The sequence below is a fragment of the Danio rerio genome, chromosome 15 (genome assembly GCF_049306965.1).
Source record: "Danio rerio strain Tuebingen ecotype United States chromosome 15, GRCz12tu, whole genome shotgun sequence".
Lineage (NCBI taxonomy): Eukaryota > Metazoa > Chordata > Actinopteri > Cypriniformes > Danionidae > Danio > Danio rerio.
This window is the reverse complement of record NC_133190.1, coordinates 795,392-821,589: the sequence shown is the minus strand read 5'-3', so window position 1 is coordinate 821,589 and position 26,198 is coordinate 795,392. Positions and strand designations below refer to the sequence as shown.

The following is a 26,198-nucleotide window of genomic DNA, read 5'->3' as shown; positions in this document are numbered from 1 at the left end:
CAATTGGAGAAGATATAGCAACCTAATTCAGTATAGTTTGGAGGTTTGGAGTTAGTTTGGTGGTTTTAGTATGAACAGTCTAGGAGGAGATGTGTTCTTAAAATAGTCTAAGAAGAAGAAGACGGAAGAATAATAATAAGTTAATGTAGTTTAACAGGATGTTGGCTTCCTCGATCCACCATAATTAATCTGACATGTGACATGAGATTCATCAGCACAGTTTCACTGATGATCCAAGTGAAATGTAAAAGCCAGGATGGAGCGGCTGAGTGAATGTGGTCTGGACTGAGTGGATGAGGCTGACGGTGTCGGAGACGCTGTAGAAAGACAGAGTTCCTGCACTGTGATCCACATACACTCCTATTCTACTGCTGGTGTGTTTCACGGGCAGATCAATCTCTGTGCTGCTGTGTGTAAAGCTGCATCTGTCAGAAGAGCAGAACAAACTCCAGGACTGATTACTAAAACCAAACCAACACTCTTTATCAGACCCCATCCTGCCAATGCTGCTATAGGACACGGATATGAACACCACACCAGTCCATTCGATCTCCCAGTAGGAGCGTCCACACACACTTTCTCTGCACAGCACCTGCAGATATCCCTCAAATCTGTCTGGATGATCCGGATACGGCTGTTTCTTTCTCACACACGTCACCTTTCTGTTCTCCTCGGACAAAATGAGCCGAGCGTTCGCTGTGTTTGGATCCAGTGTGAAAAAACGGGCATCTGAACACAAGAAGAGACACATTTATAACACAAACACACTCACTAATTATAAATATAGTGAATATAGTGCGAGTTCTTGTATTATTTATGAGGACACAAACGTAATTAAATGGGTATTGTCAACATTTCTGAGTTGAACAAAAGCATGCATTCAAGAATTTGCAGATGTTGGAAGGGTTTTAATGTGTTTATGTGTGGTGTGCACATTGATTTTGACATATTCAGGACAAATTTGTGTGATGACATAGTTATAATTACAGGTATTACAAAGAAAAGGTGTTCGTTCATGTGTGTTTGTGCTTATTTGTGTTGTTTGTAGACTTACATTTGTGTAGTCCTGTTGTAAGCCTGAATTCTCCTCCATGATCCACACTATAAAACACACAGTGTTGTATTTAAATAGTAAACAGACACAAATATAGTTTTTTGGTAATAATGTTTATTTAAACAAATATGTAATTACTTTCTTGGTATTTTGCAAATGTTATTTTGCTAGACACCCAGTGTCAAACTATTTTAGGAGGTTCAAACACTCCAGAAAATTCCCTTGGTTGTGGCTGAAGACACCCTTAAGGCTGATTTATACTACTGCGTCAAACGCCGGCGTATGCTACGGCATTGACGCATAGCCCTTCGCCGTGGCCGTCAGCGTCACTGACGTGCACCTTTCAAAAAATGTAACTACACGTCGCAACAACGCGTAGCGTAAGCTCTGTGATTGGTCGGCTTGGTATCGCTGACGAGTCTGGGCGGGACCGAGAGCCGTGCTAGCCCAAATGGAGCGATTGTTTACAAGTGTGGAGTCCTGTGAAGGAGCTCCGGATGGAAAGTTTTGTTTTGTGTTTACCTCATAGTTAAAGTTGTTGCACATCCGCCGGTTCCTGCCTCAAAATGAGCGAGTTTGAGCCACTTGTACATCCCGGAAGTGTTCAGGAAAAGCAAAACAGCAGCGAAGAAACTCGACACAGAGGAACATTTACACCTCACTGCCAACTAGCGTTTTGGAAGAGTTAATACAGACCAACAGAGACAGCAGCAGAAGTATAAATGTATAGCTACGCGCGTTGCATGTGCCGTGGGTTTCGCCGGTCACTTGACGCAGAAGTATAAACCAGGCTTTACTGTGGCCCCAGAAGGGCATATTTTGTTTGGCCAAGAATGGGGTATATGCACACAGCCTTTTAATTTCAGTCAGCCTGCCCCAGGGCTGTCATCCCATACATAATGAACTTCACTCCGCCAGGTCACAAGACGGCTGCAGTTTGTTCACTAGCTCACAAGATGGTAAGTGCCAGTCCTCCGCTGGCTTGGAAGATGGTTTCTTGTCCTAAGTTTTGCCCTGTCATAGTCCCAGTCCTGGTCCTTGTTCCTGAAATACCATCATCTAAGTCACAAGAATGGCCACCACCAACTGAGTTACCAGAGCTGCTGCCACCACCAGAGCTGTTACTGCCAGAGCTGCCACCACAACCTATAGAGCTCCCTGATCCTCTGTCACTGCCAGAGCTGCCAGATTCTCCGTCACTACCAGAGCTGCCGGATCCTCTGCCACTGCAAGATTCTCCAGGGCTGCCAGATGAGTCCCACAATTGACCACAGCCGCCACCTGAGTCCCACGAATAGCTGCCACTTCCCAGAGCCACCAGAGCCGTGTGACCTCCCAGACCCATGTGACTTCCCAGAACTGTGTGAGTTTCCAAACCCGCCAGAGTTGTGTGACTTCCCAGAGCCATGTGACTTCTTAGTGTTTCCTGAACTAGGGTCTCCAGACCTACTGGGGTTAAATGAACTGCTAGTACCCCAGGAACCAAAGCTTCCTGACTCATTGGAGTTATATGAACTATCAGTGTCTCCTGAACCCAAGCCTCCTGATCCACTGGAGTTAACTGAATTGCCAGTGCTCCATGAACCTAAGCCTCCTGACCCACTGGGGTTAGCTGAACTGCCGGTGCTTCCTGAACCAGAGCCTCCTGACCCACTGTGGATGTATGACCCGCACACCTACCTACCGCAGCTCCACCCTCCAGCCCTTTGACCTATCGCCTGTGTATTGACCACTACCCAGGATTGCCTCTGTACACCTGTTTGCTTCTGTGTTGGTCTGCACCTCCCTTGTCAGCGTCCCTCTTGACATTACACAGGGACTAAGGCTGCAAATTTAGTCAATGGCCAGTAGGCTATACTTAAACTGATAAATAAACCAAAGTCAATGAACTATTTCCCTCGCCGGTGTTATCCAATCAAAAGATTGACATTTTACTAACAAAACATGTCTTCTTGACATACCAGAGTCTGCAGTTTGGCTGATTGTGTGCATCAGACAGCAGCTTTTCTCCTGAATCTCCTGGATGATTGTAGCTCAGGTCCAGCTCTCTCAGGGTCGAGGTGGTTGAGCTCAGAGCCGAAGACAGAAAACCACAGCCTACCTCTGTCACCATACAGCCTGACAACCTGCAGACACACACAGCAACAATTCACATACTGGATTTTAGATTTGACAAAAGCATCGAGTTCGGTTCCACACTACAGATTAAACATTAGAGTTCGCTACTACTTCAAGAGTTCACACTCAGCTGATGATTGATAATAAAGCATGTTTGGTGTGCTGTCCCGGGAGAGAGCCCTGAGCTTATAAGTTCCTCGAGCCCTGGGCTCCCTCCCGTTGCAAGGCGAGAGGGGAGTTTGAGCTCAGGTAGATCTCGATGACTCCCCCTCTTGCTTGTTGTAGCTAAGTGTCAGATATGGATGCTGAAAGGTGTACTCAGAGTTTAGCTAAAATATTTGGATTAATTGTTTAGAGTGCTTGTTTTTGAACTGTGGGAGGAAACCAGAGGACCCGGGGAAAACCCATGCGACCATGGGGAGAACGAGCAAACTCTGCACAGAAATGCTGTCTGGTTTGGAAAGGAATTAAACCAGGGGCATTCTTGCTGTGAGGCAACAGCGCTAATTGATGTCCACCGTGACGCCCGTTTGAAAGGAGGGAAAGTAGGGTTGGGTGGGGGGGTTTCTTCAAGACGAAGGTATTGAGATGAGAAAAGTCTGGTTATTTATAGTGAGTTAGGGATCGTCTGATAGGATAATTAGTCATTAGCTAAAGTTGGAACAGCTGTGAACAATCATAAGCACGTGATCCTCTCCAAATTTGTTTATAAATAAACTTCACATATTAAAATATATCAATTCCTAGCTAACAGTTGAACGATGTAAAGTGCGTACTTAAACACTGCTGATTGACCATTGTGTTCAATGCCATAAAGGTCATCGGTTCTACACTCTTCACTGCTGTTCGTCGAGTACAAACACATACAGGGACGCACCAGCTGATCAATGTGGTTTTGAAGCGCTCGTGTATGTGCATTTGTGTTGCACTCAGTGAACATCTATGAAGAGTGGTGAACCGATGACCTTCACGGCCAATCAGAGTCATCTCGGTGTTCACAAATGCCCAAACTAACCTAGCTAACGGGGCAAACGTGCCAGGTTCCGAGACAAACATCTAGGTGTGAAATCACATTTCAGCCTTCTATAATCCAATAATTGAATGTAAAAAGAAACAAAAATAAAATACCTCAGAATCTCCAGCCTACAGTTTCTTTTCAGTCCATCAGAGAGAAGCTTCACTCCTGAATCCTGCAGGTCATTGTTACTGAGGTCCAGCTCTCTCAGGACAGAGTTTGACAACTCTACAACTGATGATAGACTCTCACAAGACTCAGCAGTGAGATTGCACATAGAAAATCTGCACACGAGAAGAACAAAGAAAATACATTCAAATATAATAATCGCTAAAATAAAATAAAAAAACAGCACAATATTGGAAAGAGTCCTGAGCCTGAGTGGTGATGATGATGATGATGATGATGATGAATGACATAGTAAATTAAACAATGTTAATATGAGGTCCAGGGTTGCAAACACACATCTTTTTCAATTTGAAGTTAAACCATTTTTACTGTAACATTTCCAGACCAGTTCAGCAAAGATTAAAATATACACTGTATTGCTGAAGATGTGGGTTGGTCATTTGGCTTGTGCTCTTTGGTTTTATTAAAAATCAAGATGTCTCAAAAAAGTTCACAAATCCATCTGCTTTGTTTTAGGTTAACATATTTTACAATGTCCTAAATTGTATTAGGTGAATCAATGCACATATGTTGAAACAGTTTAAGTTAGTATTTTAATTTCTTTAGTTTTTTTTCAATTATTGTGTACCGAAGGATTTAAATGTATTAATTATAGCCAAGGTGTGACTTTAATTGGGGACTAGTTTGGGATGGGTTTGTTTACATTCTGTACAGAGATCCTGTGTTCTATTCTCTAATTGAGGACAGTTCAACCGTCTCCTTCCACCCAGATACGTATCCTTAAGGCTCCAACACACCGGGACGCTTTTTGCGTTTATCGTCAGCAGTTTACAAGATGTTTTTCCAGATTCAAACACAAGCGATTTTCACTGGCGTCAAGCAGAAGAGTATGCAAAATCACTCCTTGACCTTAGATGGTGCTACGCAACTTTAAGCTTCTGACAAACGCTTATAACACAGCAGAAGAGAAGGAGAGGAAGTTCACACGGATGTTGTTAAATTCACTGGTGACTTGAACAAGCATAGATGGTTCAAGCAGCAGCTCCAGCTCTAGCGATGAAGAAATGATTGTTCACTAGAGCAATGAGCAGCTAAACGTTCACATCGCCTCTGGGCATCTTCTTCAATGTGCGCTCGCATTGACAGTTTTGCGCTTGAGCGCCTCCAAGTGCTGTTTACTGTAACTTCAGCAGCTCCGTGCACGTGAACAAAAGGGACAACCTGATTGATGGAGAAGGTTTTGACGTCGCGCATCTAAACAAAAAAAAACGAGCATGAGGCGTTTTTTTTTTTTTTAAATGACGCTTTGCGCATTGGTGTGCACGATCACATTGACGCCCTTTATTTAGTCACGAGGCGTGAAGCATCGACGGAAAACGCGAGCAAAAAACGTCTCGTGTGCACAGGCCTTTAGGGTGCTCTTTGATGCACGGCTCTGTTTAACTCCCACTTCAAACACTTAACAAACACTGCCTTCTTTCATCTCTGCAGTATTGCACAGATTAGACCATATCTCTCACGACTTAATGCAGAGAGGCTAATCCATGCCTTTATCACATCAGGTCTTGATTAATGTAATTCACTTTTTTGGGGGGGGGGGGTTACCTACAAGTTCTCTCAGAAGATTACAGTACATACAAAGTTCCGCTGCACAGGTTCTGACGCACACATCATCACGTCACCAAAATAATCCTGTACTTCAACAATTACACTGGCTTCCTATTAAGGCACGTATTGATTTTAAGACCTTGATTTTAATCTTCAAACCAGTGCATGGGCTAGCACCTGGTTACACCTGTGACCTGGTTACTCTCTCCACCCCAGCCCGCAGTCTTCGTTTTGCATCGGGACTTACCCTGCATTGCACTGCCCATCAGCATTAGGAATGCCACTTCTCTGGACTGTTTAAAGCCTCACTTTTTTAGCATTGCTTTTAGCTTAGGCTGATCAATTTTTATTCTAGCTTATGGTTAATATTTTTATCGCATCTTTTTATTGTTGTGCTGTTCTGCTTGCCTTGTTAGTATCTTCCCTTGTAGCGCTTTGAGTCTAAGAAAAGCGCATTAAAAATAAAATGTATTATTATTCGTAATTAGCTTAAGAATCAATAAAACTGTTAAAAAAAACACAGTTAAAGCAATAAAAAAAGAAAAAAAAAGGAAATTCAAACCTCAGTCTCTCCAGTTTACAGTTAAGACTCTTCAATGCAACAGCAAGAAGCTTCACTCCAGAATCTTTAAGCATATTGTTACTCATATCCAGCTCTCTCAGGACAGAGTTTGATGATTGCAGAGCTGAAGACAAGCTTTCACAGGACTGATCAGTGAGACCACATCCACACAGCCTGTGTAAAGAACAAAAACAATCAGTGACAATAAAGGGGACCCTTTTTTACAAGGTCTAAAATAAGTCTCTGATGTTCACAAATCTGAATGTAACTGTCAAACCTTAGTATGTTCAGTTGACAGTGTGAACTCTTCAGTCCATCGGAGAGCAGCTTCACTCCTGAATCCTGCAGATGATTGTTACTGAGCTCCAGCTCTGTCAGATAAGAGTCTGATGATTGTAGAGCTGAAGATATGGTTTGAAAGGACATTTCATCCAGACCACAGCCGTTAAATCTGACAAAGCACAATGTTTACTCAGATTTACTTAAATGCTTCTGCAAAACAGACTTTGGGTCTCATTCACTAATCATTTTTGTATTTATGCGCTCACAATATTTTGTGAAAATGTCCAAATGCACATTTCACACAAACGTTTGCACATGATTAGTAACTGAGACCAAGTGCCAATTTATTAGGTACACCTGTCCAACTGCTTGTTAACGCAAATTTCTTATCAGAGAGATTGGCAGCATGGATGTGCAGCCGACAAATCTGCAGCAACTGTGTGATGCTATCATGTCAATATGGAGCAAAATCTCTGAGGAAAATTTCCAGTAGCTTGTTGAATCTCTGCCACGAAGGATTAAGGCAGATCTGAAGACAAAAGGGGTCCAACCCGGAACCAGTAAGGTGTACCTAATAAAGTGGCGGGTGAGTGTATTTCACAGTGTAATTTGATCTTGTTTTCTGATCAAATAGCTAAGAGTAGCTGTGTTTCTGACCAAAGACACTAATTAAATTTATGCACAAAACTGGAATGTCACATACATATTAAACATAAAAGATTTGAGTCAAATCTAATGAGTCAAAGAGAACAGTGTCTTTTTCTTGTATAATAAATTACTTGTGCCTCAAAAATAATGCAATGAACACGTGCTGGAGCAGCGGTCACCAATCTCGGTCCTGGAGGGCCGATGTCCCTACAGGGTTTAGCTCCAACTTGCCTCAACACACCTGCCTGGATGTTTCAAGTTGACCTAGTAAGACTTTGATTAGCTTGTTCAGGTGTGTTTTATTAGGGTTGGAGCGAAAATCTGCAGGACACCGGCCCTCCAGGAACAAGTTTGGTGACCACTGTGCTGGAGTCTGGAGTCATAAGACACTCTTTGGGATTACAGGTGTTAAGGACAGTCCTGGAGGTAATAATAACATTAGTGAACCACACACTCATTTTTATCATCACATGATTTCTTATAACCAGAGTTTAACGCCAGTACACAGTGTTGTACCAGAACATGCCAGATCCGGCATCTCTGAAATCTGATCCGGCACCTTATTTTATCAATCTCCCTCCTTAACCGCTCTCCTCCCCATCCGCTGTTCACTTTCACTTTCTTCCCCGACTACCCAACCCTCTTCAATTTTGTCCACGACGCCCCTTCACCAACCAACCTCCAACCTCAAAATGTGCTTCAAAATGTGCATAGAACTAGTTGGATGTAAACAGCTAGTGAAATTACTCACAGCGCTTTTCTGCAGCACCTAACCGCAGGGACGAGTTTCCTGTAGTTTTCCTGTGATGATGTGAATCTCTTTGGGTTGAGCTCGTCCAGCTCCTTCTCTGACATCAGCACTATGTAGGTCAGCACTGTGCACATTGAAGACGAGAGTTCTTTGCTTGGACGTCTATCTGAATTGAGGCTTCTCTGGATTTCCTCGTATAACGAGTGATCCTTGAGCTCAAGCAGGCAGAAAAATAGGTTGACTGAACAATCGCATGAGATGTTCTTGTTTTGCAAATGTTTAAAGTGCGGACTTATTTTTTTGATGCTCCTCGTGGTGTCTATAACGTGCGAGAACAGGCCTTTGAGCAGATTTTGACTGGACTCCAGCGAAATGCCAAGCAGAAACCGCAGGAACAGGTCCAGATGTCCTCGCTTACTGCGCATTGCTTTGTCAGTGGCCCTCTTGATTAAGTCATGAAACTTGACTTTCCTGAACGTCTTTTTAAAGAGGAACTGAAGCTCTCGTGGTGTATTTTGTGAACTTTCAAAGAAAAAAGTAAGCTCATGGGTGTTCCTGTTTAGAAAGCAGAAGAACACATACACCGCAGCCAGAAACTCTTGAACACTCAGATGTACGAAGTAGAAAACCTTTGCTTCATGAAGACCATGTTCCACCTTAAAGATCTCTGCGATCATTCCCGTGAACTCTACATTCACATCAATACCACAATCCTTCAGATCCTGCTCATAAAACACGACATTTTCCTTCTTCAGCTGTTCAAACGCTAGCTTGGCTAGTTTCAGAATCACTTCTCTGTTTGCTTCCAAGAGCTTGGCGTATTCTCTTTCTTCTTCAGGATCGTACTTCTGGCTCTTCATGTTCATCTGTATCAGCAGGAAGTGGATGTACATTTCAGTGAGTGTTGTGCCGATGCTTTCGATATTCCTCTGGAGGATATCTTGAAGAACGGTGGCCGTGATCCAGCAGAACACAGGAATGTGGCACATAATGTAGAGACTACGAGATGTCTTAATGTGGGAGATGATTTTGGAGGCCTGAGTCTCATCTGCGATTCTATTTCTAAAATACTTCTCCTTCTGTTGATCGGTGAATCCTTGCACCTCTGTGAACAATCCTACATATCGAGGGGGGATCTGATTGGCTGCTGCAGGTCGCGAGGTCACCCAGACAAGAGCCGACGGAAGCAGATTGCCTTTGACTAGACTTGTAAACAGCATGTCCACGGATGATCTTTCCTCAACGTTGTTCAGTGTTCTGCTTTTAAAATTTAAAGGCAGGCGACTCTCATCGAGTCCATCAAATATAAATGCTAGATTGCACTGCTGAAACAGCACCGACGTCTCCAGCTCCTTCAGTTCAGGATAAAATTTCAGCAGAAACTCGTGGAGATTGAAATCTTCGTTTGTCATTAAATTAATTTCACGGAATGGAAGCAGGAACACGCAGTGTATGTCATGATTGGTTTGTCCTTCAGCCCAGTCCAGGATGAACTTGCGCACAGAGACGGTTTTTCCGATGCCAGCGATGCCCTTGGTCAGCACAGTGTTTTTCTCCGATTTTGCCTTCAGTTCAGCAAATATATCCTTGCATCTGATTGATCTGAGTGAAGCCTTTTTTTTCTTGAAAGCATCGTCGATCTTCAAAATCTCATGTTCCTGGTTGACATCTTGCATATCTCCTTCTGCGATGAAGAGTTCTGTGTAAAAAGCCTTGAAATGTTCTGCATTTTCCTTTGTGCAGTCTAAGATACAGTCCACTTTCTTCTTCATGTAGGTTCTGTGAGTCTCCAAGATTTTCTGCAGCTTCAAATCATCTGTTATAAAGAACATAAAATATGAGGGGAAGCAAACACATGATTAATAAACGACAACAACAAAGCATTGGCATCAAATTTTATTCAACATATTGAACTAAATTGCTGTTTAAGTGTGGTCTATTTCAGTCATTTTCTTGTTACTTAGTCCCTTTATTAATCTGGGGTCACCACAGCGGAATGAACCGCCAACTTATGCAGCACATTTTTACGCAGCGGATGCCCTTTTAGCTGCAACCCATCTCTGGGAAACATCCATACACACATTCACACACACACTCATACACTACAGACACTTTAGCCTACCCAATTCACCTGTACTGCATGTCTTTGGACTGTGGGGGAAACCGGAGCACCCGAAGGAAACCCACGCGAATGCAGGGAGAACATTCAAACTCCACACAGAAACGTCAACTGAGCCAAGGATCAAACCAGCAACCTTCTTGCTGTGAGGCGACAGCACTACATACTGCGCCACTGCCTTGCCCTTTGGTTTATTTATTAACTAACTTCGAGAGGATAACGTGCTTATGATTGAACAGCTGGTACCGCATCAGCTCCATATATTGCACCAATCAGATGAATACTGACACTATAAATAACCAGAGTTTTCCAATTCAGTCATCTTTGTCTTGAAGAATCCCCCCTTCCACCCCTACCCCTCCTCTTCTCCTGATAGGGCAGCACGGCGGCCCAGTGGTTAGCACTGTTGCCTCACAGCAAGAACCTGGTTTGGCCACTCACCAGGCCGATTGGTGTTTCTGTGCGAAGTTTACATGTTCTCCCCATGCCTGCGTGGGTTTTCCCCAGTTTCCTTCCACTGTCTAAAGACATATACCTTAAGTAAATTCACTACTCCAAAGTAGCATCTTAAGACAAACTCTTCCCTGCTGAAAAATCTAGCTTTAACCAGCCTAGGCTGGTTGACCAGCCTGGTTTTAGAGGGGTTTTGCCATTTTTAGCCTGGTTTAAGCTGGACATAGCTGGTTTTGGCTGGGTTCCCAGCCTGGCTAGGCTGGTAAAGCTGGTTTTAGCTGGTCATCTCCCAGCCTGACCAGCTAAGACCAGGCTGGAAATGGCCAAAACCCCTCTAAAACCTGCCTAGGCTGGTTTAAGCTGGATTTTTCAGCAGGGAAGAGTTTGTCTTAAGATGCTACTTTGGAGTATTGAATTTACTTAAGGTGTATGTCTTTGGACGGTGGAAGGAAACTGGGAAAAACCCACGCAAGCACGGGGAGAACATGTAAACTATGCACAGAAACACCAATCGGCCTGGTGAGTGGCTGAACCAGCTAGGTTCTTGCTGTGAGGCAACAGTGCTAACCACTGGGCCACCGTGCCGCCCTATCAGGGGAAGAGGAGGAGTAGGGGTGGAAGGGGGGATTCTTCAAGACAAAGATGACTGAATTGGAAAACTCTGGTTATTTATAGTGTGAACGAGCTAATCAAGCTCTTACTAGGTATACTTGAAACACCAAGGCAGGTGTGTTGAGGCAAGTTGGAGCTAAACCCCTACAGGGCACCGGACCTCCAGGAACGAGATTGGTGAACCCTGATCTACATTATTCACATTAAGCCTTTTTTTAGTGTAAAACCACCTCAAGCAACCATAAAACCTATTTTATGAATTAAAGTATTTGATAAAAATGTTGTCGTTTCCTTCACTTGTTTCTCATGCGATTCTTCAAAATGACCATTAATCCTGAGTGATGGAAACCAAGCTATAAACATGAACAGATGCCAATGGGGGAAATAACAATATGTTCATGTCTGTTGATGTTAGTTATTGTCTAACGGTGCAATGTAAACTATCCTTAAGAGAATATGACTTTTGGCACCTTGTTTTTCTGTGTGTTTGTCCGCTGTCTTTGGATATTTTTGTGGTTCTGTGAATAGAGACAAAAAGAGAAAACATGAAGCCTTTTTTTAAATACCACATAAGTTTCATATTTACAATCACATGTTAAAATCAGGTGCTCTAGCTGTATATAGCCAAATGGTTGTTACTTTTCTTACTATGCAAAGTATAAATAGTGAAAACTCATGAAAAGACTTAAAATCTAGGACATAACAATTCGGTAAGTTTTGCAGACCTTTAATGACTGAGAGGGATTCGAAAGGGATTAAAAAAAAAAAAAAATCTTATTATTATATGAACTTTAATAGGCAAAACATTCAGTCAATGAGCATTGATTTCAAGGCCAATATAGGCTCATTTTAAAAATGTCCCCTTATATACATTTCTGGAGAGAATTTTGTAGTCAAAGAAATGTTTGGCTGCATTTCGTCTTTGAAACGAACGCTACGGGGCGGTATGACGCTATTCCTTTTGCGCTTATGTAATCCCGCCGGTCCTACGTCACCCAACTCGCTCTGAGCTGGTATCGTACCGTAGACCTTCCGCATGGGAGTCGGTTGCTCTAACAAGGAGGCTAAAGACCATGGCCTCTATCTGTCGCTAGAGCACCTTTAGAGGTCAGAGGAATGAGGTTTACCTGCACAGCACTTCACTAGCTGGCCTCCGTTACACTCACCAGCTAACCGCTTACCTCTGTATGGAAGACTTTTCTGTGTTTACCAGTTTGTCCAGTGGCTTGTCGCGTACGTCTGAAGATTTGAGACACAGAGAGGAGTTGACCGTGACGACAGGCTTTGAGTCTGACGAAGAACGATTCAATAAAGCAATCAGTCAGTCAAAAGTGGCCTCTGGTGGTTTTATGCGAGAAGAACAGGCGTGATTGACATTGATGGGTCTGCCACAACCCAACTTCCACTCTAAATTGTGTGCTGATGCCCATTTCCCAAAAGGGCTGGATTATGATAGATTAGAGAAGTCAACAGTTTGTTGTCTCTGCATTGTTTGAGGTGACTACATCTTGAGCAAATGGTAACGGATGTAGAATGATGATGGGTATGTGGCACAGATGACCATCTCATCAATGGTGATAGATCGAACAGCTGTGTCAACAGCCAAGGAGCAACTTCATTACCATCTAAAGGCAAGTATAAAGGCAACATCTAAAACAGTATAAAGGTTTGTGTTTAATATCCAGGATTCATTCTGACTCTAAAACCAGGATACTGCAGTGCACTTTGAGACTGCTATGCTGAATAAACATCTTCATTAAGATTTTCTATGTCATCCTAATTTTTTCTTACAGGTCTCTGGCGGATTTGCAAAAAACGTAGCTCCGGGGACTTATTTGGCACTCTCCAGAAATGTATATAGGAGTACGTATTCAGAATGAGCCTGGGTTGAACAAAGCAGTGTGTGTCTCAATAAGCAGAGTTCTAGAGATAGTACCATTTTCCGCAGAGTTCGAACAGTAATTGAAGGTTACTGGCCCTGTAATGTTGTTTCCATTGAGTAAAGGAGCAATCACTGTTGCTTCTTTTTCAGCTCTCAGATCAGCATTGATTCCACTGTTACCACTGCTGCCCATCTGGACTGGAATAGAAGCAGGCATTACTGACATGTCTTGAATGACAGTTTTAACATTCTGACTTACATTTCCGCTTTCTTTCCTCCAGCTTACCCAGTGTGTCATTATGCTGTTCATCAGATTCCATTGTCCTTCACTGACTCACTGCTGTCTGACATGTTTCATCAGCTCCTCTGTAAACCTGAACTTTAAAAAAAATAATAATAATGAATGATACATTTCATGTACCGTCTAAAAATGAATGGAAGTGAATGAGAGTGTACGTCTTAAGGGCCAATAGGGCCAATAAGATTTACTTTATGACATTATGTTTGGATTTGGTTTCTTTTTCTGTGGCAACCCCTCACGAATGACTGCAGCTAAAACAGAAACCAAAACCAAACATAAATTTTTCTAAAGCCTGGTTTATACTTCTGAGTTGAGTGATCGGCGTGACCCATGGCGCCTGCCTTGCGCGTTACTGTGCATTTATACTTCTGCTGCTGTTTGTGTTGATCTGCAATAACACTTCTGAAACACTAGCTGGCAGTAGGTGTTTATGTTCCTCTGTGTCGAGTTTCTTCGCTGGTGTTTTGTTTTTTCTGAACGCTACCTCAATGTACAAGTAGCTAAAACTCATTCAGTCATTCAGAGGCGGGAATCGGAGTACGTACAACCCTAATTATAGTCACAAACAAAAATTTCCATTTGGAGCTCCTTCATGGGACTCAACGATTGTAAACACTCGCTCCAACAGGTTTGCACGGCTCCTACACCCGCACACATTCATTAGCGCTACCAAGTCGGCCAATCAAAGAGCTTGTGGCACATCTTTTGGGAAGTGCGTATCAGCTACTGCCAAGCGGTGTTGGCAGATTGGGTAATTTCCCGCCCAATTTGGCGGTTTTGAATTGGGGTAAAAAAAATGCATTGGCAGGTTGACAAAATTTAGGCTGTTTTGAAACGTAACTTTTATATGCAACTTATTTAACAAAACATAACTGTGTGCTCCTGCTCTATTAAGTTAGCAGTGACTAGTGCCTCAAAGTCAAAGTCTGACTCCCCGGACAAATCTGACTCCCTTTTGTGTACATGCACATCACACAGCGCCTGCAGTTAACCTTACAGCCGTTTATCTGGACACTTTTATCGATTATTCTTTCCACAATTGACAGCAGGAACAAAGAAGCTTTGTCTGATTGACAAGCAGCACCTAATTATGTCCAAAAGAATTTAAAGCGCTAAACAGGATGAATAAAGAAGTGCTAAGCCGAAAGGCAAAGCTTTCGATTTACCGGTCAATCTACGTTCCCACTCTATGGTCATGAGATTGGAAGTCATGACTGAAAGGACAAGATCTCAGATACGAGCGGCTGAAATGAGTTTCCTTTGCAGGGTGGTAGGGTGCACCCTTATAGACAAGGTGAGGAGCTCTGTCACCCGAGAGGAGCTTGGTGAGAGCCGCTGCCCCTCTACATCGAGAGAAGTCAGCTGAGGTGTTCATCTGTTTCGGATGCCTCCTGGACGCCTACAGGGAGGTGTTCTAGGCATGTGTGGTAGACCCAGGACACGCTGGAGGGACTATTTCTCTCGGCTGGCCTGGGAACACCTCAGGATCTCCCAGATGAGCTGCAGGAAGTGTCTGGTGTGAGGGTAGTCTGGTAGACACGCTGCCCCCGCGACCCGGCCCCAAAAAAGCGGACAAAAATAAGAGGAGATGAGATGCTTCCCTACAGAATCGTTCAAATCGATCTAAAATTATGAATTCTTCACAAGCTCTTTAAGTCATCTGGTGAAATTGGATTTATTTCACAATATGAATCGCAGTAAATGAAAACATTGCAATGTCCGTTTTTCCAATATCGGGCAGCCCTAAATCAAAACATACTAAAGTTGCAGAGTGATGCTTTAATACGCCATAGAAGAACTGAGAACAGTTAATAAATACGGTCGAGTATTTCACAGTAAAACACAAAGAAACACTGTTATTTCACACAATATGACAACAATATCAGATTGTGCCGCTTTCTGTTTTACGTTAACAAGAACAAACCTGAAACCATGAGCTGAAAATCATCAACATAACACCGCGCTGAAACTGTAAACTCAAGATGATCAATGATAATGTACATTTAAAGATGAAAACAACACAAGGAAGATTGAATTCTCACCTAAATTACACTGGTAGGTCTGTTTATTGGTTCCTCAGAAGACGCTGTGTCAAACAGCAGTTGTGAAATCGTTTTTATTTCAGCAGAAAAAGTGAAACCAAGTTTTCAGGAAGAGGTGTGAGAATCGAGGAGGAGGAGGATCACCAGACTCATAAACATGTTGGCATGTGGGGGATTTCCATATTTATACTGACCAAACGAAACAAAGCTGATCCCCATACTGCTAAAAATCTAAGGTTTTACCCTAGAACTCACTCATTTTATTTTCAGCTGAGTCCCTTTATTAATCTGGGGTCGCCACAGTGGAATGAACCACCAACTTATCCAGCATATGTTTTACACAGAGGATGCCCTTTCAGCTGCATCCCATCACTGGGAAACATCCATATACACCCATTCCCACACTACACACTAAACCCACGCCAACGCAGAGAGAACATGCAAACTCCACACAGAAATGCCAACTGACCCAGCCAGTGGACTCAAATCAGCATCCTGCTTGCTGAGAAACAAAAGTGCTAACCACTGAGCCACCGTGCCTTCAAGCAGGGATCAATTAAACATTAAAAAACATTACCAGGCGACACAGAGGAGCAGTAGGTAGTGCTGTCGCCTCACAGCAAGAAGGTCGCTGGTTCGAACCTCAGCTCAGTTGGCGTTTCTGTGTTTGCATGTTTCCTCCGGGAGCTCCGGTTTCCCCCACAGTCCAAAGACATGCGGTACAGGTGAACTGGGTAGACTAAATTGTCCGTAGTGTATGAGTGTGTGTGAATACTTCCCAGAGATGGTTTGCAGCTGGAAGGGCATCCGCTGCGTAAAAACGAACTGGATAAGTTGGTGGTTCATTCCGCTGTGGCGACCCCGGATTGTTGAAGGGACTAAGCGAAAAAGAAAATAAATGAAAAATGAAAACATTAGCATTACCAGTTACACTTATTGAACCTTTCTTCATACCTCTATTAAGGTGGATAGTGTGTGTTAATGAGTGTGTATGGGTGTTTACCAGTACTGGGTTGTGGCTGGAAAGGCATCCGCTGCATAAAACGTATGCTTAACAAGTTGGTGGACCATTCTGCTGTGGCGACCCATGATAAAAAAAGGAACTAAGCCGAAAGAAACTGAATGACTGATTCCTGCCGAGATCTGCAGAGATTTAATGCATTGTGTCGACATGAATTTATAGATGTGACAGAATTCACACACAATTCTTGTTGTTTCTTCTTTAAGGGATTTTCCAGTTGCAAGTGCCAGAGTGTTGCCCCTTTGAGTGTGTCCAGTTTCCAGTTTTGTGTTCATTTCTTCGAATTTCGTCTACAGTATTGTTTTATTAGCAGTTAATTTTAACCAAGCCAGCGGGACTTGAGCTCAGTTGTGGTTGTAGTTTTGCTTATTTCCTCTTTTCTGCTCTTTCTGTTCTTTATTTGCATCTTTTCTTCAATATTTTATACTTTAAATTTAACAACACAAGATTTTGTGTTTGTTTTTCTTTCTCATGATCACGTCTACTTTTGCTTCCTGTTTTCAGAAGAGCAGTGGGGTTTTTTTTCCCTGTTTCTGCTGGTCAGCTTATCTTTTACTCTGGCTGTACCACAGGGCCAGTTGTTGCCCAATCTTCCTTTTTCGTTATACATGTTGCATTTATGTTTATTAAACATGTAGTATCATGTGATCTCTGTGCAGATGACACTCGACTTTATCTTTCTCTGAAATATAAAAAAACAGAATCATCTTGAAAACTGTCGTGGTTATCTTTGCTGAAATCAAATCTAAATGTGCTCTTCTTACTTTTATATTTAAATATTAGTAGTGCTTGTTACAGATCAATAGTCCCCAACCTATTTATCATTGTGGACCAGTCAATGCTTTAAAAAAAAATATTACCTGGTTCTATGTAGACTGCTCGGCGACCATTCTCAGAGATTGTCAAGCTGACAAAACATTGCTGTCACTCTGATACAAGTGTTATTCATGGAGCACTGCAGTGTTTTAGGTGCTCTGTGTTTGTCTGAAGTCAAATGTGTATATTCCATTAGTGTAGATGGGGCTTTGGGTGCTTGTGCACCTGCACTGTTTTATCTTGGAGAGAAAATACATCTATTCAGAATCACAGAACACACACTCACTCACTCACCAAATGGGAAGGTTTATAATCTATTTAATACATAATAATCCTCTTCAACATTATTACATATACATGCTGGATCACTCATTTGTGTTTAGTTCTAAAGTTTAATCTCAATGGGTTTATTGTATTCTCCAGATCTGAGCTGAACTATCTGCTGCTGCTTTTAGTAGTATGGCAATAAATTTCATGTCAGACTCACATTATTAGCATTTAACACTGAATAAACATGAGCTGTACCTGAGCTGATCACTGTCAGTTTTCTGTTGTTCAGCCGTGAGAAACAGAGGCTGTTTCCTTCTATACCCCTTCTATAACGTGCCGTTGCTTTCATTTAGAATACGGTTTAAATCACTCGCTCCTGTCCTTGAACTGGCAACCTGCGCTTGCGTTTGTTTTGATCCAGGAGTGCAATACTATAATATTACTAAATCAAATTATCATGCGTCTCTAAAAGTGTTTGTAAAACTAAATCTGCAATGAAAACATAAATTAGTTCTCTTATCTGTGAGTCTTCATGTGGTTAGTCAGGGTCACGTTATGTCTGAAACTCTTCCCACATTGGCTGCAGACATACGGCTTCTCTCCGGTGTGAATCCTCAAGTGCGCATCAAGAGTTGATTTAAGAGTAAAACTTCTTCCGCACTGTTGGCATGTGTAAGGCTTCTCTCCTGTGTGCTGTCTCATGTGGCGTTCAAGAATCCATTTACAGAAAAACCGTTGTCCGCATTGCTGGCAGGTGTGAGTCTTCTTTCCGGTGTGTGTTAGCATGTGGCGTTTGAGGGTTCCATCTTGAGTGAAACTCTTTCCACATTGTTGACAGCTGAAAGGCTTCTCTCTGGTGTGAACCCTCATGTGTCTGCTCAACGCATCTTTCCGACTGAAGCTTATCCCACACTCCCGACAGGTGAAGGGGTTTTCTTTAGTGTGACTCCTCATGTGTCTGCTCAGGACTGATTTTCGACTGAAGTTTAGTCCACATTCACTGCAGCTGAGGGGCTTTTCTCTGGTGTAAATTCTCAAGTGGACACAAAGTTTTCCTTTTTGTTTGAAACTCTTTCCACACTGAGGGCACGTGTGGGGCTTTTCTACAGCATGACTTCTTGCATGTTTCTTACTCAAATTGGGTTCTTCAGTGTTCTTCGGTTCTTGACTGTCTTCTTTGTGTGCCATCATGTCTGTCAAGAGAAAAGACATACCATAGTTAAATAAGTAGGGTATAAACCAAGGGCGCCCAAGCTCAGTCCTGGCCACAGTTCTGCACAGTTTAGCTTGAACCATAATTAAACACACCTGGTCAATATAATTGAGTTCTTTAGGCTTGTTTGAAACCTACAGGTAAACAGGGTTGGACAAAAATACATTGAAACGTACTGTAATAAAACACCTAATGTTCAACCTTTATATCCTCTCTCTGAGCCAAACAATGAAGAAGAACCAAATCTACCACAGCTATGCTGATGACACTCAGATCTACTTAGTCTTACTGGCTAATGACTACAGCCGCAGTGACACCCTCCGCCAATGCATCGATCAACTGAACAGCTGGATGTGCCAAAACTTTCTTCAGTTAAACAAAGAGAAAACCTAAGGCTTGCGCTTGGGAACAGAGGCGAGGTTCTCGAGAGGAATGCGTACCTTGGCTCTAAGGATCAAACAACAAAAAATAAGGTCAAGAATCTTGGTGTGACTCTGCAGTCAGATCTGAGTTTCAGTAGTCATGTAGATGAACGCTGAAAGGTTTCTTTACAATTATCATGCCTCTAAAAATTATTAACTGTTTGCAAAACTAAATTTTTTTGCTGATTTATTCCACAGTAACAACCGAAATCAGTTCTTACTTTTGTGAGTCTTCATGTGGTTAGTCAGGGTCACGTTATGTCTGAAACTCTTCCCACATTGGCTGCAGACATACGGCTTCTCTCCGGTGTGAATCCTCAAGTGCGCATCAAGAGTTGATTTAAGAGTAAAACTTCTTCCGCACTGTTGGCATGTGTAAGGCTTCTCTCCTGTGTGCTGTCTCATGTGGCGTTCAAGAATCCATTTATTGAAAAACCGTTGTCCGCATTGCTGGCAGGTGTGAGTCTTCTTTCCGGTGTGTGTTAGCATGTGGCGTTTGAGGCTTCCATCTTGAGTGAAACTCTTTCCACACCGTTGACAGCTGAAAGGCTTCTCTCTGGTGTGAACCCTCATGTGTCTGCTCAACGCATCTTTACGACTGAGGTTCAGTCCACATTCACTGCAGCTGAGGGGCTTTTCTCTGGTGTGAATTCTCATGTGGACATGAAGTTTTCCTTTTTGTTTGAAACTCTTTCCACACTGAGGACACGTGTGTGGCTTTTCTGCAGCATGAATTCTTGCATGTTTCTTTCTCCGATTGGGTTCTTCAGTGTTCTTCGGTTCTTGACTGTCTTCTTTGTGTGCCATCATGTCTGTCAAGAGAAAAGACATACCATAGTTAAATAAGGTGGATTTAAACAAACGGCGCCCAAGCTCAGTCCTGGCCATAGTTCTGCATAGTTTAGCTTGAACCCCAAATAAACACACCTGGTCAATATAATTGAGTTCTTTAGGCTTGTTTGAAACCTACAGGTAAACAGGGTTGGACAAAAATACATTGAAATGTACTGTAATAAAACACCTAATGTTCAACCTTTATATCCTCTCTCTGAGCCAAACAATGAAGAAGAACCAAATCTCCTACCACAGCCATGCTGATGACACTCAGATCTACTTAGCTTTACTGCCTAATGACTACAGCAAGATTGACACCCTCTGCCAATGCATTGATCAACTGAACAGCTGGATGTGCCAAAGCTTTCTTCAGTTAAACAAAGAGAAAACTGAACTCATTGCGTTTGGGAACAGAGGCGAGGTTCTCGAGGTGAATGCGTACCTTGGCTCTAAGGGTCAAACAACAAAAAATAAGGTCAAGAATCTTGGAGTGACTCTGGAGTCAGATCTGAGTTTCAGTAGTCATGTAGACGAACGCTGAAAGGTCTCTTTACAATTATCATGCGTCTCTAAAATTCTTTACTGTTTGCAAAACTCAATTTTTTTTGCAGATTTTTCTCTACAGTAACAACAGAAATCAGTTCTTACTTTTGTGAGTCTTCATGTGGTTAGTCAGGGTCATGTTATGTCTGAAACTCTTCCCACATTGGCTGCAGACATACGGCTTCTCTCCGGTGTGAATCCTCAAGTGCGCATCAAGAGTTGATTTAAGAGTAAAACTTCTTCCGCACTGTTGGCATGTGTAAGGCTTCTCTCCTGTGTGCTGTCTCATGTGACGTTCAAGAATCCATTTATTGAAAAACCGTTGTCCGCATTGCTGGCAGGTGTGAGTCTTCTTTCCGGTGTGTGTTAGCATGTGGCGTTTGAGGCTTCCATCTTGAGTGAAACTCTTTCCACATTGTTGACAGCTGAAAGGCTTCTCTCTGGTGTGAACCCTCATGTGTCTGCTCAACGCATCTTTACGACTGAAGCTTATCCCACACTCCCGACAGGTGAAGGGGTTTTCTCCAGAGTGAGTCCTCATGTGTCTGCTCAGGACTGATTTTCGACTGAAGTTTAGTCCACATTCACTGCAGCTGAGGGGCTTTTCTCTGGTGTGAATTCTCAAGTGGACACAAAGTTTTCCTTTTTGTTTGAAACTCTTTCCACACTGAGGACACGTGTGGGGCTTTTCTACAGCGAGACTTCTTGCATGTTTCTTACTCAAATTGGATTCTTCAGTGTTCTTCGGTTCTTGACTGTCTTCTTTGTGTGCCATCATGTCTGTCATGAGAAAAGACATACCACAGTTTAATGAGAAGGGTATAAACCAAGGGTGCCAAACCTTGGTCCTGGCCACAGTTCTGCACAATTTAGCTTGAACCCTAATTAAATACACCTGATGAATATAGGTGAGTCCTTTAGGCTTGTTTGAAACTTACAGGTAAACAGGGTTGGACAAAAATACATTGAAATGTACTGTAATAAAACACCTAATTTCTCAATTATAAGTGTGTCTCAAAATAAACTTCAGAAAAAAGGCCATTATCAGACTGACATGCTACATTATCAGACGCTTGTTTTCAGGATAGTTTTGTTTCAAAGGTCGAATGTCAGCTGATCTTATTGGATCAACATCAGCCATTTTGGGGTCTGACAAAATAAAGTTTGTTCCCAAATGCCTCTGTCCAGTTTGATTCCTTTTGGTAATATTAAAGGGATAGTTTCAGCCCAAGAATCAAAATTTCCTTGGCATTTTCTCTAAACCCTGCTGAAAAATCTAGCTTAAACCAGCCTAAGCTGGTTGGCTGGTTTTAGCTGGTCGACCAGGCTGGTTTTAGAGGGGTTTTGGCCACTTCCAGGCTGGTTTCCAGCCATTTCCAGCCTGGTCTTAGCTGGTCAGGCTGGGAGATGACCAGCTAAAACCAGCTTGACCAGCCTAGCCAAGCTGGAAGTCCAGCCAAAACCAGCTATATCCAGCTTAAACCAGGCTGGTCAAGCTGGTTTTAGCTGGATTTGGCTGGTCATTTCCAGCCTGACCAGCTAAGACCAGGCTGGAAATGGCTGGAAACCAGCCTGGAAGTGGCCAAAACCCATCTAAAACCAGCCTGGTCGACCAGCTAAAACCAGCCAACCAGCTTAGGCTGGTTTAAGCTGGATTTTTCAGCAGGGAATGTATGAATATTATTGTTCTGTTGTTCACAAAACAAAATATTCTGAAGAACGCAGCAGCCGCTGACATACATAGTATGAAGCAAAAATACCATGGAGGTCAATGGCTGCTGCTTTCAAAGATTCTTCAAAATATCTTGTTTAGTGTTCAACAGAAGGTCAAACATGTCTGGAAGAAGCGGAGGACGAGTAAATAATAAAAGAAGGATCATTTTTAGATGAACTATCACTTTAAGGTTTCTAAAATGCTTCTGACCGTGAGTACTTGCGTTAACCTTTCATTTGACTTTGTTCAAGTCTGTCTACATTGACGATGACTGAAAGTTTTCTTAACAATTATCCTGCGTCTCTAAAATTCTGTACTGTTTGTATAACACCTTTTTTCCCCCACAGTAACAACAGAAATCAGTTCTTACTTTTGTGAGTCTTCATGTGGTTAGTCAGGGTCACGTTATGTCTGAAACTCTTCCCACATTGGCTGCAGACATACGGCTTCTCTCCGGTGTGAATCCTCAAGTGCGCATCAAGAGTTGATTTAAGAGTAAAACTTCTTCCGCACTGTTGGCATGTGTAAGGCTTCTCTCCTGTGTGCTGTCTCATGTGGCGTTCAAGAATCCATTTATTGAAAAACCGTTGTCCGCATTGCTGGCAGGTGTGAGTCTTCTTTCCGGTGTGTGTTAGCATGTGGCGTTTGAGGCTTCCATCTTGAGTGAAACTCTTTCCACACCGTTGACAGCTGAAAGGCTTCTCTCTGGTGTGAACCCTCATGTGTCTGCTCAACGCATCTTTACGACTGAAGCTTATCCCACACTCCCGACAGGTGAAGGGGTTTTCTCCAGAGTGAGTCCTCATGTGTCTGTTTAGGACTGATTTTCGACTGAAGTTTAGTCCACATTCACTGCAGCTGAGGGGCTTTTCTCTGGTGTGAATTCTCAAGTGGACACGAAGTTTTCCTTTTTGTTTGAAACTCTTTCCACACTGAGGACACGTGTGTGGCTTTTCTGCAGCGTGAAGTCTCGCATGTTCCTCTCTCGAATCAGGTTCTTCAGTGTTCTTCGGTTCTTGATTCTCTTCTTTGAATGCCATCATGTCTAACATACAAGATACATATAAGACAGATACATAAAAGTTAAATGAAAGAAAATTTATAGAGATTCAAAACATGCTGCTGAAACTGCCGTTTCTTACAATCCCAGAATCCCAGAAGCTGTCGATGTATAGCAGGAGCAAATAAAAGCACCAGATGTGTGTCTAATATAAAATAATATATTAAATCTATTTTTATTTTTCCCTCTTTTAAATACCGATCATTTGACGCACTTTGCTCCACTCTCTGTATTATGCTGCCTGATCTGTCTGGTTTTCAACCAGGTCCACTAAATGACGTCATGGGGGCGGCTACTTTCATTCTCACTGCTACAGACCCTCACCTCTGCTCGTGTTCAAACCGAAAGATCGGTGTGGTTTTTCACATGGCAGGGTTTTACGTCCTTCATACATGTTGAGATCGAGTTTATCGACTTGATGAGGGAATGTCTTGACAATCCAGACGTGACTCAGACTAATGCAACAAGTAAAATCCTACATGACTTCACGCTTTAACAGACAATCAAGCAGGTCGCACAAAGCGACGCGACACGACACGCACATGACAGTTTAAACTATCACACACCAAACGCGCACATTCGCATGATATTGAACATGAAACTAATCAGATGGCGCTCTGTGGCGCGGCTGCAATATATACTGCACCCTGAATCGTGGCTCGGCGGCGCCGATGTGTGTATAGAAATCTGTTTAGAATTGTAAAATCCATGGCGCTGCGTGGCGCGTCGCCGAGAGGCGCTTCTGGTGTGCTTCCTGCTTCATACAGAGAGTGAAACAAAGCACATTGGTGCCATTATAATGTATTAAATATATATTTTTTTAAAATCGCGATTTCTCGATTTAATAATTTAAATCGTCATCAAAACGTAAATTCGAATTAATCGGAAAAAAAAAACGCCCAGCCCTAGATGAACATTACATACTAAAAAGTTAAATTCATGTGTATTTATTTAGCGCTTTTTACAATGTAGATTGTGTCAAAGCAGCTTAACATAGAAGTTCTAGTAAAGTCCAGATTTCAGAGCTGAAGTTCAGTTTAGTTTATTTGCATCTTGTTTAAATGTTAAATAGTCACTAATAACCGACAAAAACTGACCCTTGGATCGAGTATAAGATCACAGAAAGTACTGTCCAGTATTAATTTCGGAAGAGCTGGACATTTGCATATAGTTGTGGATGAAAACTGACCTGTTTGTTCCTCAGTCTCTTCATGTTTGACTGTGAATGTTTCTTCAATCCTCAGGTCTTCACTCTCCTCTTTAATAAACGCCATCTTCATCATAATCTGCTGTTCTGTGGGTTTGGACACTCTGTGAAGATCAAGATGAAGAGCATCATTAACACTGACTGTCTGGCTGCGTCTAGTAGTCTACCCATAGTCAGTGGGTTTTCCCCATTTGATAATGACTGTTTGGACATAATAAACAAACCAAAAAACAGATTGTCCTACTCAAATCTGCCAGATTAATCATAGAAATAATGAGAGTTCAAGATGCAGTAAATCTGCTAAAAGACATTTAAAGCTTCTCTTTTCTAATAGACACCGTGTAATCACATTAATATATGAGTCAATGCATGAAACCGAGTCTCTCGAACTCTTTTGATTGTGTTTTATGTATTGGGTCACCAAAATAATTTTTAAAAAGCTTTTTATATTAATTAAAATGTCTCTAATAATACATTTTTAAAACGTACCAGAGCTCTTAGCGTTATATGAAAGTGAAAGTATACTTGGGATATGAACATTTTAAAAATAAAAATATATCTTTTTTTTTTTTTTGCTGGTTATGCTTTTTTCAGAGCAAATTCATGATTATTTATTAAAATCATGTTGTTTAGTTTGTTACTTCAGTAACCCCTCAACCCCGTAACACAAATCATTCTCCCCCTATAAAAATAATGGAATGATCCCTATGTGGCATCATTAACAAGAAGTGACAACTTGTAAGACTTCTGAACAACACTGTGAGCTGACACAGGTACGTCACCACCTACATTTACAATTATTCATTCACTCATTTTCCTTTAGCTTAGTCCCTCTGTTCATTAGGGGTCGCAACAACAGAATGAACCACCAACTTATCCAGCATATGTTTTACACAGTGGCTGCACTTACAAAAGACTGTGGTGTTTAGGTCTACTATAAAGTACTATACTATTTTGAGTAGGTGGTTTGTAAAAGTTGATACACTTACTTTTCTAGTCACACACTGATTTAAGCAGTAGGAGTGAAACAGATGTCAGTGAATCCTTATTTAAGATGCAAGGAGAAAAATGAGACACATCTCTTGCGATGTTATATTAGATAATAAATTAACTTTACAATTATTGCAAAATTATACATAGATTAAAGCTTTAAAGTCAGTTTAAGCCATTGAAATGCTCAAAATGCAAACCTTTTCTTCATCAGAAAGACTTGAGCTGGAGAAGATCGGCGCATACTTATGACATCACAACAGAGCGGCAAAATAAAAGTCCCATTTAAATGACGTGCAATTCAGAAAAATGCAATAAATGTGCACTTAAATAATAAATGTCAGAGACTTGAACTGATTACTTTCTTGAGGAAGCTGACATTTAATATGTGCTGAAAATGGCAAAAGTGTGTGTGATTGTTGACTTGTATTCATTCATTTAAGTTTTATTTACATTATAGAGTCTAATTTTAGTTGTCCACACGTCATGGAGAATTTAAAATTAAATAAAGGAATACATCGTCATTTTGCAT

At 42.0% G+C, this 26,198-nt stretch overlaps 2 protein-coding genes across 4 annotated transcripts; both read right to left on the bottom strand.

The window, feature by feature from the left end:
- Nucleotides 1-135: 135 nt before the first annotated feature.
- Nucleotides 136-15,624, bottom strand: si:dkey-7i4.1. Of its 2 annotated transcripts, none has more exons than XM_009291376.4 (11): nucleotides 15,577-15,624; nucleotides 13,520-13,612; nucleotides 13,288-13,431; nucleotides 11,822-11,869; nucleotides 8,168-9,983; nucleotides 6,764-6,937; nucleotides 6,487-6,660; nucleotides 4,301-4,471; nucleotides 3,016-3,180; nucleotides 1,055-1,101; nucleotides 136-729 (listed from the first exon to the last, which is right to left on the bottom strand). In XM_009291376.4, exons 2-11 carry the CDS (start codon nucleotides 13,551-13,553, stop codon nucleotides 212-214), a joined length of 3,291 nt encoding a protein of 1,096 aa, XP_009289651.2. In that variant the 5' UTR covers nucleotides 13,554-13,612; nucleotides 15,577-15,624; the 3' UTR covers nucleotides 136-211. The 2 variants fall into 2 exon arrangements, with proteins under 2 accessions (XP_009289651.2, XP_073780345.1); XM_073924244.1 differs by having other exon boundaries at nucleotides 13,520-13,607.
- Nucleotides 15,625-17,711: 2,087 nt separating this feature from the next.
- znf970 (zinc finger protein 970) lies at nucleotides 17,712-25,916 on the bottom strand. 2 transcript variants are annotated; one of them, XM_073924247.1, is made up of 6 exons: nucleotides 25,666-25,916; nucleotides 24,659-24,780; nucleotides 22,780-23,454; nucleotides 20,801-21,475; nucleotides 19,540-20,130; nucleotides 17,712-18,876 (listed from the first exon to the last, which is right to left on the bottom strand). In XM_073924247.1, the coding sequence occupies exons 2-6, from the start codon at nucleotides 24,750-24,752 to the stop codon at nucleotides 18,200-18,202; spliced, it is 2,712 nt and encodes a 903-aa protein (XP_073780348.1). In that variant the 5' UTR covers nucleotides 24,753-24,780; nucleotides 25,666-25,916; the 3' UTR covers nucleotides 17,712-18,199. The 2 variants fall into 2 exon arrangements, with proteins under 2 accessions (XP_073780348.1, XP_068069748.2); XM_068213647.2 differs by having other exon boundaries at nucleotides 25,867-25,916.
- Nucleotides 25,917-26,198: the final 282 nt, after the last annotated feature.